The sequence below is a fragment of the Fulmarus glacialis genome, unplaced genomic scaffold (assembly GCF_000690835.1).
Source record: "Fulmarus glacialis isolate BGI_N327 unplaced genomic scaffold, ASM69083v1 scaffold4980, whole genome shotgun sequence".
Classification (NCBI taxonomy): domain Eukaryota; kingdom Metazoa; phylum Chordata; class Aves; order Procellariiformes; family Procellariidae; genus Fulmarus; species Fulmarus glacialis.
The window spans coordinates 39,281-58,217 of NW_009188215.1; the positions used below are offsets into that span (position 1 = coordinate 39,281).

The following is an 18,937-nucleotide window of genomic DNA, read 5'->3' on the forward strand; positions in this document are numbered from 1 at the left end:
TGAACAAGACATCGTTCGGTGGGGAAACGCACCCTGTGATGCATGCTAGAACCAGCAGCAAGGTTAGGAACCCATTCAGTTTTGAGAAGGCAGCTGAAATGAAATCTGTGTGAGCTTCCTGTGGTCTCAACCAAGGCCTCTCGGGTTCCTTGGATCTAGAGATCAGTCATCCCTCCAGATTTCTCATGGATCATCATGAGCTTTGGCAGGCGTGGAGTTGCCTCTGGGTACACCACAATGTGTGTGGGAAGGCCCACAGTCAGTGGACCGCAGCAGAGCCCATGGGAAGGGGAGCCACTGCAGACCACCTCCTACAGTCCCTTTTACATCCCTCTCTGCACGGTGCAGGGTGGGAACCCCAAAACCCATGTCATTTACCATCCTGCTCTGGAGGAAGCGTGGCAGCTATTTAGTGTTTCTTCATTTAGTCTGTGATACTCCTTTGGACTCCCCTGATTTCTCTGTATCATCCCAGTGCCTCAGATCCTTTAAGTGATCATGACTAAAGATCTCCTATTTAGTTTTCAGAATCTGTCTGTCATCCAAAGACGGAGGACACCAGTTGCTCCTCGTCTTACAGGAGAAGCAACTGCCTGGAGCAAGCTCTCTCTGCTGTGTGCTCCTCAGAAGATGAGTACCAATTTCTGCTGCCGGAGGGAAGCAGCCTGACAAACATCCACACTGGTTCCATGCATCATAGTAGGATGCATTTGGCTCACGTGGGGAGTCAGTACACATGTGCTGACCCCTTGGATTTGCCTATACTTATCCCTGCGTGCAGATTTGCCTTCATGCCGACGGTGCACCCCTAATTCCTGATTTCTGCTAAAAGCAGGCAAGTTTTCTAGTAAAACAAGGAAAAGATTTGTCTTGCAAGACTTAGGATTCAGCTCTTGGTACAAGATTGGAAACAGATGGCCATAAGTAAAACAAACATCCAAACTCTTCCAGTTGCTCGAGCTCTCTGCTTAGCCTTACTACAGCAACCCTCTGGGACACAGCTCTCCCCATATTTGAGAGTTTCCAGTTTTCTTTCTCACCATCTCTGGTGGCTGCCAACTTTGAGAGCTGTTAATCTCCTCCTCTGCCTTCAGGACCCAACCTCTCAGGAAGGGATGGGGCAGATTTACAGAAGGCAGGGCGCTACCCCAAACCAGGTGATTAATAATAAAATTAGTATCAGTTGTTATTTCCACTTCACAGGTAGGAACAGGACTGCAGAGGGATATACAGTGAGTCTGCTCTGCCAGCCTTCCTCCTTCCTTGCTGGCTTGGAGAAGAGAGGGGACGGTGCAGGCAGGCTGCCCCAGGGAGGTGGGGAAGCTTTCCAAGCCCAACAGTGTTTGCTGCAGGGTCCCCGCCATGTTGCCAAGGAAAAGTCCCATGAGTGGGCAGCATCTAGAAGAAGCTATCTTCCATTCACAAGAATTATCTTGCCAGATTTATACTTTAATAAAACCTAATGAAGAGCAGAGAAAATATCGAATAATGAATCCAATCCAAACCCCAGTGAGGCAGGTTTTAAGGCCAGTGCAGCTGCACTGAAGCAATGGTTTTATTTCATTGGATTTTTTTTACTTTTACTTGCTGTAACTTTTCTGTCTGACTAACCCCAGGTGCTCAGCTACACTTGTCTTTACAATTCCAATTAAACCATTCATGGTTGGATTCTAGTGCTTCATTTCCCGTACAAGAAAATTACACAGTGAGAGACAGGATCTTGACGTGGCTCCAAAGGGAAGCCAGGCACATGATAGGACCTTCCTCAGAGGGGTCCCCTTCAATTCACAATAATGAGACCTGGTATCAGGGCAGAAAGAGCACTAAACACAATGCAAAGCCCAGGAATTGCCCACGACTGAGAACTGCGATCTGACCTGTGGCTCAGGCTGCACTGGGCTTTAACATCTCTGAAAGCTGATTGTGGGAATGTGGGTAAAGACTGACTCAAATATTATGTTGGAGTGACCCAGAAGGTGCATCATAGAGAAGAAAAGAAATCCACAGGTCAGCATTCTTCCACCACTCGCCTGGATGATGGTTTAGTTCAGTGTTACTGGTTTCTCTGCCAGCCTTGCTGATGTTTACTCTGGAGACCTGCCTGCTAAAAACCAGCCAGAGGCTCTACTATGGTAATCTGATATGTAATTCGTACAGTTTAAATATACTATACTCCACACTGCCGGGAGTATTGGGGTTTGACCACAAGTCATGGTCCTGGAGATATGTGGAGTGCATTGGTGGAGAAGGAGAAAAGACATCTGATGAGCAGAATGCAATCTGGAGCAGCCCTAAAGCAGCACCCAAAGGCATCTGAGCTCCTCCACTGTAACGGTCTCAAAAGAAGTGATCTCTGTTCAACAGTCAGAAGTGACCCCATTTCCAGACCTACTGTAATTGCCATGTTCAGGCTGAAAATGGTAATTCTTCCATGGTGGAGCTGAGACCCAGAGAAAATTCTGCACAGTGGCAGCTTTAGAGGACAGGCACGGACTACAGTAGTCAGTGCACAACGGAAATCACTTCCTTCTCAAATAAGGCACCTTAGAGAAACTCCTTCTGCTTTGAAGCCAGCTGACAGCACTACATCTGACTATCCACACCAAAATCAACTCAGAAAGGATGGGATTAAAAACTGGAAACTCTGCCACTAACCAGCAGACTGTTACAGGGAGCTGCTGCTTATTTTTAGCTATCTGACAGCATTAGATATCTCTGATGTAAATTATAGGTTGTGTACAAGACCAACTCAGAAATTGTTGCAGTGTGAACCACACTGAGAATCCAGGCAATGCAGGAAAGAGACAAGTTTAATTTAAACTTTAGATGAAAATCAAAAAACCTTTAAGAAAAAAAGAGGGAAAAAACCAAACAAAAAAATCACATCCTCTCACAATTATCTATTTTTAACAGATTACTCCATTATCTGCAAAGACATGAGGAAAAAAAAAACAGAACAAGAATGTCATGCCAAGATAATTATGCAGAAGGTAAAAAGCAATGCTGTGGTATGCCTAGAGACATGATTTATTTACCTTGTTTCTCCACATCCTTCAGTGGGTCGACTCCTGGGGACAGGATAAAAAACATTGGGGTTGCAGGTCCTGATTCCTCAAAGGTTGTTGCAAAATCCAGGGATCTCCCTACCACATATTTACTGCCAAGCTTTTCTTCTACAAAATCTCTGCCAGAAAGAAAAGAGTTTTGCCAGTCTACTATTGTTCAGAAAAGACAGATTCCCTTCAAATAATCAATTAATCAGTTTTGATTTTGCTGATTCAAGCAAATTAGAAACTAAATGAAAAAAATGGGCATGAAATAATTTTAGAGAGGATCTGCAGGCTGGGCTTCTGGAGTTATAACTCAGTAACAATGTTTGGCACTTTTTACAGGGGTAAAATGATACCTGGCACACCAATATCTGACAAATGAAAGGAAGTGAGAAGGGAAAACAGTAGGACCTACCAGCCCGATGCTGTATTCAGAAGTTCAATACAAGTGCTAGCTTGATTCTGACAAAGGTATCTCAGGAGAGAAGAAATAATAGTTAATATATAGAAAACGGCTGCGTACTTTGTAATCCATACAGCCTTTGAAAGTATGGATTCAACATTCCTTTAGATTTATCACCAAAAGTCACGAAAAGTCCAGGTGATTTACAAAATTACTTCGTTCTGGAAAGATAAAAGAGAAGAGCTCTAAGAGCATCTAGCTCATGTAGTGCTAAGGGGCTAAGGCCTCTGCAGTCACAACGAAAAATACAACTGAGTGAACGGGAAAAAATTCAGCTCCACAGCAGGTGCCTGAAGAGAATACAGTGCATGGAGAACATTCAGGTTGAATTTCCTTAGGGTGAGCTTCCAAAATCACTGCTTTAGAAAAAAAGGATACAGTGAACATCATTGATTCAAAGGTAAGAATGTTATATTCAAACCCCAGGAATGAGCAGTTAGTCTTCTAGTATAGATGCATGACTCAGGCCTTTTGAAAACCTCAGTACCATGGGGAAGAAAAATATTGGCCAGTTTTCACCTGGTAGATGATACCAGAATAAGGCAGCCAAATTCTTTCTAAGAGAGGTGAGAGTCTCCTTCAAGGACTAGTGAAAGGCTGTTGGAATAGAAATGCCTAAGGGATTGCAAAAGAAAAAACTTCCACTTTGTTTGGTACCTCTTTCAAGTAGATTTTTCTGTTCTGGGTCAAGATTTGCTGAAGAGCTGCTGGAAAGCTTCAGTTCACAAAATTTTAAAAAGTCCATCAGATACAAGGTCACAACATTCTTGTTTTACATCAACGCTCAGCTCTATGAAAGGATGCCTTGGAGATTCAGAAACACAACTCATGTGACTTGGAGACTTTGAAATGGACCACACATGCAGAAAAGGAAGGCCTGCCCTTGGAGACAGGACCAGAAGAGTGCCTACACTTGGTATCTTTCAAACAAGGTATTCACAGGTGTGGTTCACAGTATAAGCAGTAGGATTTGAGAAATGGTGCCAGAACAAAAAGCAAAAATACCCTGCAAGACAAATGACTGGCTTACAGCTTTTCTAGGTTATATGAAGCCACAGCTGCCGAAGATCCTTTATCTGAAAAGTTCATATAAGTCTCATAACCATGGCTGGAGGTGCCAGCTACCAGAGTCCTTAGTCCTTCCGCATTGTTTCAAAGGTCTGTGCCTCAAGGCAGAAGTACCAGTGCTTTTGGAAGGACTTCACCATGACCAAGTTATACCTTGCTAGTAGCTGCTGTACTGATCTGAACTCATCATGGGAGCACAAGGTGTTGCAAAAAGCTCCTTGCTGTGTTCTTCAATAAGATTGAAGGGTGAAATAGGTATTTACACTGGAAAATCCCTCTTGAGGAAATTATGGTTCTTGGTAACGGACAACGGAGCACTGCCCCCACCTAAACTCTAAGGAGTGAGTCAGATTGAGTGGTTTCTCCTGATGGTTCCTTAGGCCTAGGGAATAAAACAGCCTGTGCAAATATCCCCAGGGATCTGCTACGAAGAGTGGCTGAAAAACCTAACTTCTAAGACAGGGAAATGCAAGAAGCCTGTACAGGGTGGATCATTTTAGATACCAAAGAGCTTCCTACACCATCTTCATGGAGCTGGCACATATGACATGGGACATAAAGGGTCTTTCAGAACAGCAGCTGGAAATGAGGTAGGGATATTCTAGGGCATCTAAAATACCCCTAGTCACCTGTTTAGACTACCAAGTTATTCCTTGACTTCTAAAATGCACTCAAGTACTTGCCAAGACTTTCAGAGAGACAGGAAGGTTAGGACTAGTAGTGATGTCCATTGATCATTAATAAGGTATTTAATATTAGCAGATTTAACAGATACACAGAAGGAAGAGATCTGCAACTTGAGAACTGCAAAAACAAGTTGTGGGATCCAACGACACTGCAGGTATCTAAAACTCGATGAATTTGTTAACACGCACATGATCTTGAAACACTACTGTCTAAAGTAGGAATGTTGAGGCTGAAGTCCTCATGGTCAAAGTATGCAGCTCCCCAGTGCTCTACAAGATCATCTACTTTTTGGAGAGTCACAGACACAACACAGACACCAGATGACCATTAGCCTTCCGCGTGGCGGCTATCAGGAATGCTGACTGTATTAAGCTCAATCCAAAAACCGCTTTTCCTTCCTACATCAGACTACTAGACTTCATCGACTGACATGAGAAGGACAGATGAACAGACTCATTTATTTTCCAGAGAGGTGGATCTCTTAGGAACAGTAAATTTCTTCACTGAGGGAACAGTATCTGTCTCAGCCAGACTGCTGGCTGAAGAAAGGTTTGAAGAGTATAATACTATCAAGGAGGAACCAGGAAGTCAAACACATTTTGACTGTCGTTACCACTAATAATTTTACATTTGTTTTTGGGGTATGAGATTTCCCCAAACAAAAGCTCTTCTTAAGCCTTTTGGACCTGACTATCCTGTATTTCAAGAAGAATTTTAGTCACAAACAAAGTCTTGGAGAAGATGCTGTGAACTGTTACTGTTCGCACATGTTTACGTTCTAACCTACTTCTAGATAAGAAATGAAACAAAAAAACATTTAAATACTCTTGTGCAAATGGAAAAGCTTGACATGCCCAGACCCTAAAAATATCCAGCCAAGCTTTTGAATTTGGATTCCCTTACCTTTTCATAGAAGAGAAATATGAAAGGTGTTGAAACCTTATGTTCTGTTTATTTTTCAGCTATGTGAGTACCACCATTTTGATTGAAAGAAATGAATTAAACTTGCTTAAATGAAATATGCACTTAGAAGTTCAGAAAGAAAGAGCTTATTTTACTCAAACTAAACAACAACATGAAAAACAATCTTTTCAGCTGAAAGAACACATGGAGAATCCAGCCCTAAAAGAGTAAGAAATGAAAAAGAGATGATTTAGAATGGTATGATTATAAGTTATAGTATTTCATTTAATAAAGCATAATAACATTGACCATAGGGAGACTTCACTCAGTCTTGTCTGCATTTTTCTGTGAATCTTAAAGCCACAAACAGAAATCTAGCTCATACGCTGAGTAATACAATCTGCTACACGCACCCATATACATGCACATGCCAGATGGTGGAGCAATATAAACTATTTGTGAGGCAGTAGCATGAGAGACATTGCAGAAATGTCAAATCATAGACTACTAGGACAGAAGAGGAAAAAACAAGTCCTAATGGAGTGAAAGACCTTTAGTTTCTCCTGGAACAAGCATATTGCTTTTGCGTGCATTCATAAAGTTCAAACTTGCCTAGTTACCTTCACTACATAATTTACAACTATAACTTTCAAAACCAGCATTTTAAAGGGAAAAAAAAAAAGAAAACCTCTATAAGACTTTCCTTTACTTCTACTTTATTCTTGTGCTTAAGGAACAGCCATAAAGGATCTAGTAACTAAAATAGACCTTAATGAACTCTAGAAGTTGTATTGATCATTAAAACACTCTAGCATATGTATAACACCTGTACGATGATGCTTATTTCTGACTTGGCATGTCTGCTCCTCACCCAGTGCTAGTTAAACTGCTCCATCACTATTGGTGATATTGGGATTAGATCTCCCTAAGCAAGAAATTCCAGTTAAATGAAATGTTTTCACTGTCTTGCAGAGTTCAGAGATGACTCGTTCAGCAGACTCCTTTATAGGAAACCACTTTGCAGAACTCACATTCTATAATAAAAAAATCTAAACATACTCCTGAATTACTCCTGTTCCCTAGAAAACACAGACCCAAAGTTGCCTGCTAAGCAAGAGCATTACAGAGATAGTAAAGAAGTGCCCCTACCTGACAGCATAGGTCATGCGATCTGGTCGGATGGCTCTCATTATGCACAGGCGCTGAAGAGCTGACTTATTCTTCCATTCCTGAGGGAACTTTTCCTTTTCAGGACACTCAGATTCAACAAATTTCTTCCACCGTTTTGCAGACCCCTCAATGTCCCGATCCAGGTTTCTGAATTCCTCCATGGATGAGAGAGTCTGGAAAAATTCAAGGAAGGTCTTCAGAAGAACAATCCTACATGCCTCTGAACTGTTTTTCTAACATTACTGACTGCTCATGTTTTGCTTCACCAGAATGGTCATAGCTGGAGCCTGGGAAACACAGCCAGAAATCCACCAGGATCAGACTTTGTCCATTCTCCTTTTCCTAACTCTGTTGTCAGCACATTGTCACCGGAACAGGAATCAACACAGCCCATTTGCAAGGCCACAGGAAAGTATGGCTGAGGACAGTTTCATACTTGTGGAAGGCCTTCTGAACTGAAATGTGTCTCAAGGCTGCCCACAGAATGTCAGCTCTAAAATCACGCTGCACCTAACACAGCATTCCCTGATGCTCTCACCCACATCACTGCAATGCCCTTCCCCAGCCAGTGAAGCCACACACAGCGTCCAGGCCTTCTCCCTGCAGGACAGTTGCTGAGACATGGGAGTTTGGAAGCGACAATACAGGAAAGGATGAAAGGATTTGGCATCATCCACAATGCAGTTCTCCATAAACCAAAGCGAGAAGAAATCTGCTCTCCTATTTTGAAACCAGAATTGAACTGAACCAGCACTTACTACTGTCAGTTATCCCAGAAATGCCTGATTTAGATGGGAGCTGGAAATTTTGAGCCCATGTCTGACAGGAGAGCACATTGCTGGCATTCCCACGAGCTGCAAGTCTGCAAACAGTCTCCTTACTGCTTCAACTGACACAAAGAGAATTGTGCAGCAAAAACCACAACAACTGATGGAAAAATGTGCTTTTGTATCCAGGGTGCTCAGTATCCAAAGCTAAACAGAGACTCAGGCATGCCATGCTCACTAAAACTGTTTTTTTAAGGGATTTCACAGTTGGAATATTAATTATCTTCATCTTTACACACATGAAGTTATTTTTCTCGCCCTGTTCCCCTGCGCATATAGCTCTCTACCTGCATAGTCTGGTGCACACGCTCTGTGAAACCACAACAGTGAGATGTCACCATGCAGTCGTGGTGACCACGGAGCCACAAATTTCAATAAACATAGTGCAAGCTATAAATGGGTGGGTGCTTTCTTTGTACAAGCATGCATACCACACTGTGCCATTGTAAAAACAAATCACTCAGATTTATACTTGCCAAATGCACACAAAGATTAAATTCTTGGTGGTACAAGTCTGTAACAGAAACAGGTAGCTGAAGAACACCCCAAAGAACAGCTGAGCAAGGCAGTAAATAAATGATAATTACAATAAAAATGTAGCTAGATTTTGTAGCTAGAAAGTGGCAACTATAAATGTTATGCAGAGAAGTAAAGAATCCAAATTATCTTTCATACAAGTGGTGGCAAAACATATTGCACAGCTTGTAAGGTTCTTTGGCTTTCAAGAAAAATTCTCACTGAAACAAACATCTTCAGAGCATTTTGCATAATCTGAAGCTGTAAGCAGTTGAACATGAAGTGGAAAAGACAAGTGAAGGATAAAAGACAGTGAATGAGCTATTTTCTATAGAAACAGAAGGAGACACTCAGAGCGAAGCAGAAGCTTCTTGATGGGCAGAGGTGTTCTGCACCATTCATGTTCCAGCTCACACCCCAAACAGCTCCACTATGGAAAGCAACTGAGAAAGCTCCATGAAAAATGCTGGTGTCACACTTCGTTCAGATCAACTGAAAAAAGATGCACTTGCCAAAGGGCTTTGAAAGTCATGCAAATGCCCTGACAGAAGTGCTGAGAGATTGCCTTGGATACGATGCTGTTGTAAATGAGGCAGAAGACACTGAAGCCCACTCTGCTCTAAAAACTGCAGGAAAGCCACGCTTTCCCTCTGGAAAGGCTTCCCAATGAGAAGACAAGAGCAGTGTAAAACTTTGGTCTTTCTAATAGACTGAATTTAGTTAGAAGCCGTACTTCAACACAGAGAGCAAACAAGGAGAAGGAAGGAGTCAGAAAAAGGGACTCCTTATAACAAATGAGTTCACGTTTTTAGCAGTGGGAATGCCTGTGGATGACAGACAGAAAGAGGTTATAAAGCTGTTCCCAATGGGTGCCATTGACGCAGGACATTTGTTGAATATACACTCACAGCATCACAGAAGCAAAGGTTGGAAGAAACCTCTGGAGGTGTCTAGTCCAACCTCATGCTTGGGCTAGGACTACAGCCAGCACTGGATCAAGTAGCCTTGGCTTTGTCTACCAAAATGCTGACCTTTAAAAATGAAGCTCTCTCAGCCTCTCTGGGTGCCCTGTTGTAGAGCTGCACTATCCTGCTGGTAAAGAAGATTTTTTTTTTTTTTAAATATGTTCAAGCTGAACCTCCCTACCTGCAATTTGTCACGATTGATCCTTATTACATTCTGCCAATATATACTGCCAATAACAATGACAGTTTGGCTCTGTCATCTCATAGCTAGACAAATCGCTCTACCTTTCCTCACAGTTCATGTGCTCTAGGGCCAGAATTAGAGCTATAGGCAGAGAAGTACTTGTAGATATTGCTATAAATGCTTCTGCAACAAATCAAGCCTTGCCTAAAGTCACAATTTCATCAATACCTCCACAAAAGGCACAGATAAGACCAGAGTGCTTGCAATACTACTTGAGAACTACAGCATGGACTGACTCAATTTGGTGCTGACCATCTCCACGCCAAACTCCCAGGGATCCTGAGAATTTTGTGAAGAAGAGTGTGAGCAAAGTAGTGATTCAACAGATGTTGTTTCCATGTGTGGATTAGCACTAACACGAAGAAATGTCAGTGACAGAAGTACTTGCTCCAAATTCAATGTCATATCTCACTTTCTGTGGAAAACTAGAAACCAGAGCAGAGAACATGAGAAACTGAAATTCACAGGAACAATATTCTGATCTGTCAAAACCTTGTCCTTGCAGCAATAAATATATTTGATGCACCTCTCATAGCTGAACACAATACAATGGCAAACGTAGAATTCAGTGGATTCATCAGTGCCAGTGCTTATATAAAACATCTTAACAATGTTGACTTTTTAAGTGACTTACTTAAAATACCACTTCAGAACTTTGGCTGCTGCTGCTTCGAGAAGTCTCTTAGTTGATGTTAACAAGGGAGACTGAAAAATTGCTTTCTTCTTACTAAATGACAGACATGTAATCAGAGATGATAGTCTCTCTCTCCCTGAACAACATGTTGCAGAATCAAGAAAGCTCTAATTACAAGTATAAAGTCTGTATTATATAAATTAACACTAAAATTTTCATTAGTCAACAATTTTAATTGCATTTATTAGGACTGATGGTATTAATAAGAGATGCTGCTATTTAAAAGCCAGTGCAGTGAAAGCTATCTCAATCAGTAATCTTTCTGTGAATATAAATTTCTTTTCAATACCTCTGCTGTGAAATTTTCCAAGAAACTTAGACCGACAACAATATATCACTGTTTCCAAGCAAAAGGAGTAAAAGCAAGAATGGTACATTGGGACAGCAGATGGGTACTACACATCAACCTGTGTAGCGTGGCTATTTTTGTCAACATAATGAAGAATACATTTGTCAATTAGAGTTGTCATGGAAATTGAGAGAGACAAAAAACATTGATCAAAATAAAATATGATCAAAAGGGCTGGAGGACTCCAGTTCTCTCCGCAACCCACACTATAATCATTTCTGATGGCTGGAAACAGGAGGGTCTTGAGTTTGTATCTCAAAATGAGACCTTGCCAGCAAAACAGGTCTCTTCACACCATGTCAAGGCAAGGATCATTGTTTTCTCAGAGAAAATGATTTTTCATTCACTGAACCACAAACAACTTGCTTTATCACTTTGGTTTTCTTTGACAGTTTCTCGTCTAAGTCAGAACCAGCTTTAAACTGGAGCTGATATGTCAGCAGATCTGTGAATTTCACACATTCACAAATGCAAAGTACTCTCTTTCCCCCCACTGTTGTAGGAAATACAACATGTATCAGCCATTGGCTTTGAGAATGAAATCCTAGTTGCCATTGCAGAGCAACTGCTGGTGTGCTTACAAGGTGTCCTTAACACACGGCCCTTCAGACAGTCAATGAAGGGCCAGAAGTGAAAGGGGATCTTTGCAAAGAGACAATGTCTCAGGGGGACAGGGAGAAGTCCCAGGCAGATGGGCACAATAAGGAAATGATACACTCAGTTCCTCCTCACTGCTTGCTGCCTCCAGAGGATGGGCTGAGTCTTTAGTGAAAAGAACAACTTCAAAGGTCTGGTGTCATTGCTACTGCATGCAATTTATCTCCTAATGCCTGATACGCTACAACAAGCTTTTGTAAATTTATTAGAGAAAACACTTGCTCTTATCACTACAGGCAGCTATTCTAAGGATACCATCTGGGCAAAACTGGCCCCAAGTTTAGGCATTGCTTCATAAGTTTTTATAAAATCTAAAAAAAAAAGGGAAATTATCTCCATGTTTTCTTCCCCTTGGCTCTAAAGGAAATTTTTCTTACAAAAAAAGATTGGTTTGTATTTTAAACTATTTCCATAATTTAAAATACTCTGCCCCAGAGTTATCCAATATGAGAACAGCTCTGAGGCAAGGGAAGTCAAAACATCTCCTCATTACCATGCTCTGCGCTGACATAAATAGTGTGGAAAATAATACAGTGCAAGTAAAACCAGTGCTGCCAGAGCTTCTAACACCTATTTACCAAGTTCCCCAGCAGCCATGAGAGTGGTTTCTAAAAAGAGATAATAAAGTCATAATAAAAAAAAGTGAGGCTTTTTTTTAAAAAGCTATCCCTACTTTTGAGTCTTCAGGTTATACCTGATTCATACTTTCAGACTTAGCTCCTTATGTATCTTGCTTTTTAAAAAAAGAATCCTCTGCTTAAAAAAATGAGGTCTATAAGGAGCACACTGAACATCAAATGTCTGTCTATAAAAATCACACAACTTGACAACACTGGAAAGAAATTATATTTCATATTCTCACAGTTTTAATAATCTGTGAGATGATTAAATCCTAACAATTAGTCATGATTTCACTTGCAAAATTAAGGAGATGTGTTTTTATGAATTACCTTTTACAGTTTTTAAGCAAAGCAGGCTCCACAAATAAAAGGTTCACAGTGCTCAGCAGTTGTGCAGTTGATCCGGATACTCTCTGCTTTTGGAAAGGCAACAGCCTGATAACTTGCAGAAGCTGCAAGGGTTTCAGCGGGCAGGGGTGGTCCCCAGCAGCGATGTGCACGTACTAAGGAAGGACTGGCTTTTAGCAAGCCAAGTCCTAGGCTAATGATAGTTGAAGGGGAATCATTTTCAGTTGTCAGGTGAGGCGTGCAGCAAAGCTATCCAGGTTCAACTGAATGTTTTCAATACCAGCATCAGGATTAGATTCAAAGTCTAGAAACACTCCAGTAATTCAAAGCATTTGAGCTGTGCAGCTGTCACCATGGCTTGGCTGCACATTTTGGAGCTGTGCTTCACCAACCTGAGGGACGCAGGTTCCCAGGAAGTGTGGGAAAGTCCCACCACAACTCAGCCTCCCAGTTTGTCTGTATGTGGGCTTGTAGAGTTTGAAGCAGCTCGTGTGTGAACTTTTGCAATGGGGTTAAAGCAGAACAGCTGTATGAATGCCTGATGCTTGGGAACAACCTCATGCATTTTCAAAAGACCTTCTAAAGGTCTTACACTGTCCATTTGCACTGTGAGTTCTGCTTATATAGGTTTCTGCAAATATTCATAATTTCTTTCCTTCGTTTTCTGCAGGCGGCCCAAATCTCATTAGGAAAACCAGCATCCCCACAGTTGGAGAAAGACAGCTCATGGAAGAATGGTAAAGTCAAACTTGCATCTGGCTTGAATTGATAGATTGGATCATTCAGGAAGTAGACGTATAAGCAGATGAATTACTCCATTTGAATAATATTGTTAACTAGAATCGTAGAATCATAGAATCATTAAGGTTGAAGGATTAATGTAGAAAATGATGGATTATTTGCCATCTTTCCCATACTAGGTTTTGGGTTGTATTATTCATTCACTGAAGGTGTTATTTTCTGTTTAGCTGCATTATCTGAATTATTCAACTCATAAGAAAAATCTCTACCAAAGGTAAAAACAAAGACATGATGGGTTTGCCAAACTTCAATCACCTCTCAACACAAAAATGCTATTTTAATTCTCCTTATTTCTTTCATAAAAGCTGACTGACAAGCTCACTGCACTGTATGCCCCTGTCTTCATTCAAATTCCTCCTTGCATTTTCGCCACATCTAAATTATATTGGGGTTAAAAAGTATGTAGTGTCATGACATGACACTATACAAAAACATCCTTTTGTTTATCTGCAGCATCCTTCCTAGAACATCACAAAATGCAGGCACCTTGCGGTTGGACAACAGAAGTGGTCTGAGGAGTAATGGGTTGGATCTCGCTACCTTCTCTTGGAAAATTCCCAGTGAAACCTGTATCATGAATCAGAAAACAATGGCTTCAGCACTCAGGTCCTTCCTATCAATACGTTCTTACAGACAGCTTCACTGGATAGGAAAGGTCAGCAACAGAAATGAGATTTAGTCATAATCTTTGTATTCTAGTTGCTTATAACCACCCACCAAATTTCCATAATTTTGCCCGAGATATTTCACAGGTAGGTTCATATTGGCATTTTTCCTGCATTTTCTGCAGAGGTTGTTCAGGTTTTTTTGAGAATGGGCCTTGCAAAGTCAGGCTGTTCTGCCAAGCCACACTCTCCATCTTTCCTCTTCACTCTTTGATGCTCTCCATCAAATAGGGGAAACACAGCCAGAACCAGAAGTTGGCCATGGGTCCGTGAGGACAGCTGAAAGGTGGTACTTGTGTATTTCTGAAAAGTTCCCTGAATTTGGCTGTTATAAATCACAGATGGGCCATCACCATGTGCCAATGCATAGCAAAACTTAAAGAGAAAATATGTCTCATGGACTGGAAGAGCTCAGCTGAAGCATCTGTTCCAAGATGTCACCTGTCTCAAGGTCCATGGTTCTGTGTCCTGATATACATATATATACACATACGTATGGACCCATCCTTTGATGAGGCTTCTCACAGTTCTTTTCACAGCAATGGTCTGATCCAAGGTTTCATGGTGGCATTATAGCAGGTCTGGCCTTGAGAACAGGCAACCAGAATAAAGAAGCTGCAGAGTCCCTTACTGCACTCAGGCCTCTGACATAATCCTCATACATGTGTCACATGACCTGCTCGAACAACCTCAGTAACGGAAACTGCAAGCAATCTATGCCAGTCCTTCACTATCCTCTATCACAAAGATTTTCCAAATGTCTGGTGTGAATCTTTCTTGCTGTTCTTTGAGATGCACCTTGCTTTACCCTTTACTGATACAGAAAAATGATTGCTCTTTCCCCTTCGGAGGACACTTTCTGAGGATTGTACCCTCCTGTCCCCTTAATCTGGAGGCCCTCAGACATAATCCTTCCCTTTCTCCCTCTCCTCAGTGTCTTCTCACAGTCACGTTTTCAGGTATCTGACACTTCTCACTGCTCTGCTCTGCCCTGTCACCAGAAGGTCCGCATCTTTCTTAAAATGCAATACTCAAAAATCAAACCAGACTCCAGCAGAGGCTGGGCCAACTCTGAGTGAAGTGAAAAGCTTGTCCCCATGGCTCTGTCAGACTATATTCATTGCACAAGGATGCTCCTATTCAGGTACTGGAGATACTGTGGTCCGCTGATGCACTGTGGTCGCACGGTGGGGAAGATACACAGACCATGAGTGCCTCCACAAAAGGCCATTTCATGTGCCTCAACACAGGTAAAGCCTTGGTGTTACCATGAGGGTTCCAGTGATTGTTCCCAGCCAAAATTTAGCTGAGCACGTAAGTCGTCACAGCTGTTCCTGTGAACCAACACTGCCATGCAAAGGAAACATTTATGAGATCTACCATGTTACAGAAATAAGGAGCTCCAACAGGTCCTTTATGGCAGATCTGGGCTTAAAAGGAAGAACTAATAAAGACGAGCCAAATCCAAGCCATTTGCCTTCATTGCCTTTCCAAAAGCATCTTACACGACTAGGTACAGTATATCATGTTCAAAATGGGATGACTGCTTGCACACCCTTAGTTGCTAGCAGAACTCAGCCATCAGATCTCTCTGCAGTCAATCCTGGGTCCACAGTTCACTCGCATTTTTTCAGGAGTGCACTGCAACTGTTTGGGGTTTTTTTTCTATTTTTTTAAGCAAAGCAATAGAACCTCAAAAGATATACAATGTCTTAAAAAGATACATTTGATATCTAAAAGCTAACTCTGATGAAGCAATTACTTCCCTTTCCTTCCATTTAGATGGTGAAAGAACTTCTACATTCAAAATGACCAGCTGACAGCAGGCTTTGTGTCATGGGTGGATTGAGAGTGATGGACGGAGGCTGACACTGCTGTAGAGGCATCTAGGAAAATTCAATTTCCACTTTGCAATGAAACCAACAAAGTATGTCTTTAAATATTTGATGTGATAAAAATCTCTGCTGTATTTCAGATAAACATCAGATTGTTAGCTAGCAGGTTAAAAAAGAAAAGGAAAAAAAAGGTAAAGTGTTCTCAAGTAGTATTTCTGTGAGACATTGGGAAAATTTCTCTGAGACTTGAGTGCTGGTGAGGACAGATGAATGTCCTTAGGAAACTTCTAGATGAGAGCAGATAAATGCACATCGAAGTATCATAATCAATGTTTTCTATCAAAGATACGCTAAAAGGCTGTACATCTGAAGAACTGAGTTAATGGAAGAGATTTAATTAAGGCTATGATTTTCTGGCATAATAATAATTCTGAGTGTATATGGAAAGCTGTGAGCTGCAAGCCTTTCATATCTGACCAGCCAGATCAAAGGACCTTGCTTATGTGCAAAAAACACAATATTAGGCAGCAGATTGTGTCACAATGAATCTTTGACAAGAATGAAAAGTTTCAGTGTCTAAAAAGTACAAAAAGTGAAAGTTGGAAGAGAGACTTTGGTTCTTTTGTCAAAAAAATCCAGTTTTCTTAAATGTAAAATATATGATTTGGTATTTTATCTCATAAGCCACACATGCAATCTTATCATCTGCATTCTGCAAAATTATAAATATGGAGTTAATATACTACTTTGTCTACTGCTGTTCTCCTCCTCGAAAGCTGAATTCAGTATTTAGAGCTCATTATTCAACATCACATTTATTAAACAATGCCCTTTCAGTAGCGTTTTCATATCTACATAATGAAAATTCTTCCTCTTCAGAAAAAGATGAGAGAAATGATTGGGATGAAGAAGTAATCCAAGTTGTCCAGGTGTATCCTTGCTTTATATTAACTAGCTTCACTTACCCTATGGGACACATCTGCATTCAGCAATAAAGAGGCGCTGCAGAAAATATCACAAAGAAAATCAGACTTGGGAAATATGTATCTGTGCAAAGGAGATCCAGAGCTGCCTGCATCCAGCCTCTGGGAACAGGCTGCTGCGGTGAAAGCCAGATGCACGCACGGTTCATCAGGGACCACAGTTCTGCAGGAAGCACAAGTCCATGAGGCAACATGGACATGGCTCCCCAGGAAGTGCATGGCATGGAGGGAGTTGGAGCTTGGGAGAATTTCACAGCAGAGATCACCAGGGTCACATGGAAATCCATTCACCCAATCCTCGGCTAGTTTCAGTGGCCTGAGAACCACCCCCATCTTCTAAAAAGGGCTGGTTTTCGCAAAGACAACCATGAAAATGAATACCATAAGGGCATGACCACTGGCTTCATTAGTAGTGGTGAAGCTCAGGAAGAGCCCAGCTTGACTCTGGGTACATTTATAAGATCTTTTCGTGGCAAATACAAACTGCCCTGCTGAATCTCTAAGAAACACAAGCATGGTCTTTTGGCACTGGGCACTGAACAGAAGATGCATAACTATGCCTCGTGTGAGGCTTTGCTTAAGCTAATAAGCCCTACTGATGGGCAGATTATATTAGCTCTGAACTAGAACCACACTCATGCATCTATAAAGCTGTTCCAAAGTAAGATTGTCTCAGGCTATAGGGTATCCTCCTATCTCAGACCCCAGCATACCTATACAGTGAGGAGAAGACACACACCTTTTTCTTGCCTGCTGATCTGCTCCTGAATCTGTGGCTTCAGAAGAGGTCCAGCCACAAGCTCACCATGAGCCACACAGGTTGCTAGTAAGTTGCTGGCTCACATTTGACTTTGGCCAACTCGTTTGCTCCAGAAAATGCCTGAACACAGCCCAGGGGGTAAAACACTCCAGGGACTGTCCACAGTAAACAATATATAAGGTCTCTCTGGTTTGGAAGGCTAGGGGAGTTTTGCTGTATGGATTCACACTGTGCCATGTCATGTGCTGCCAGGGCCAGAAAACAGCTGTTGGGCCATTTTACTTGTTAATCTAGACATAGTCTAGAAGTTGGGAAGACCCAACAACCATAAAACCCAATTCAATTCAGACAATACTCATCTCCCATCCAGGTATCAACACCTTCATCTTATGACACTGGAGACCTTCCAGTGAAGGAAAGAAGAAAAAAATGGGGGTAAAACCCTACAGAGGATAACCTCTACACTGATTCTATGTGAAGTTCAATCTTGCAACAAGAATATCAAGATGGTCATTTGCACATGGCTGTGGACTGATGTCCTGTGCAGTTCAAGCAGTAGCATCATTGTACCTTCACGGTCTAAGGTGTGTCCACACATTATTGGTAAAGTTATCAACAGCCGAGTCAGAAGAAATGGAAAACCTTGCATGCACACAAAAAACTTTTTCAGAAGTACCAACCGAAATGAAAACTTTCAAGCTAAGTACTGGGAACATAGAGGGTGAGGAAAGTATAACATACTGTAATAAAGGAAACTGAAAAAAGACAGAAGATCTCATTAAGAGTAAAAGAATACTTTTGACTTCTCAAGAGATCATTATTAAGTACCTGCAAAAGACAGGCCTTAGAACCGAAACAACCAACTCTGTTGAAGACCAGAGCCAGGGACTCAGCAAACGCACTACTTTCATTAAATGATACAATTTTCTCACCTTCCTGCTCTTAACTAACCCTTCAATGATCCAGAGGAAGTATTTGCACTGAGACTAATGACTGTGTCCTTTGCTAACATTTCCCCTTGGTTCAGAGCTAACTAATGTGCCTCCACAGGGGCTCCACAGGTGCTATTTTTTCTCCCATATAAGCTGACCGATGAAGAGAATCAAGTTAAGTTCAGAGCAGTTTTTCTTGACCTGTACATAGTTTGAATTCAATTCCTGTTTCAGGCTTAAAGAAGCACTAAAAAGCTTGAAACTTACCTATTTTTTCCAATCTATCAGCAGATCTAATAAAAGATATTACCCTTCTCTACAAACCTTGCCCTTCTAAACAGATACATGGGTTTCTTCATTCCGTGGTAAATATTGAGCTTCTGTGGCACACACATTATAG

The 18,937-nt window shown here is 41.5% G+C and overlaps 1 protein-coding gene across 1 annotated transcript in view; it reads right to left on the reverse strand.

The window, feature by feature from the left end:
- Positions 1 to 18,937, reverse strand: part of LOC104076729 (dynein heavy chain 9, axonemal-like) — a gene marked incomplete at both ends in the record, with an annotated part of 78,857 nt that overhangs the window by 36,410 nt on the left and 23,510 nt on the right. Inside the window, 2 exons of the mRNA XM_009577700.1 lie at positions 3,036 to 3,184; positions 7,321 to 7,514. Of these exons, the coding sequence (XP_009575995.1) occupies positions 3,036 to 3,184; positions 7,321 to 7,514 (343 nt within the window). The remainder of the gene's footprint in view (positions 1 to 3,035; positions 3,185 to 7,320; positions 7,515 to 18,937) is intronic.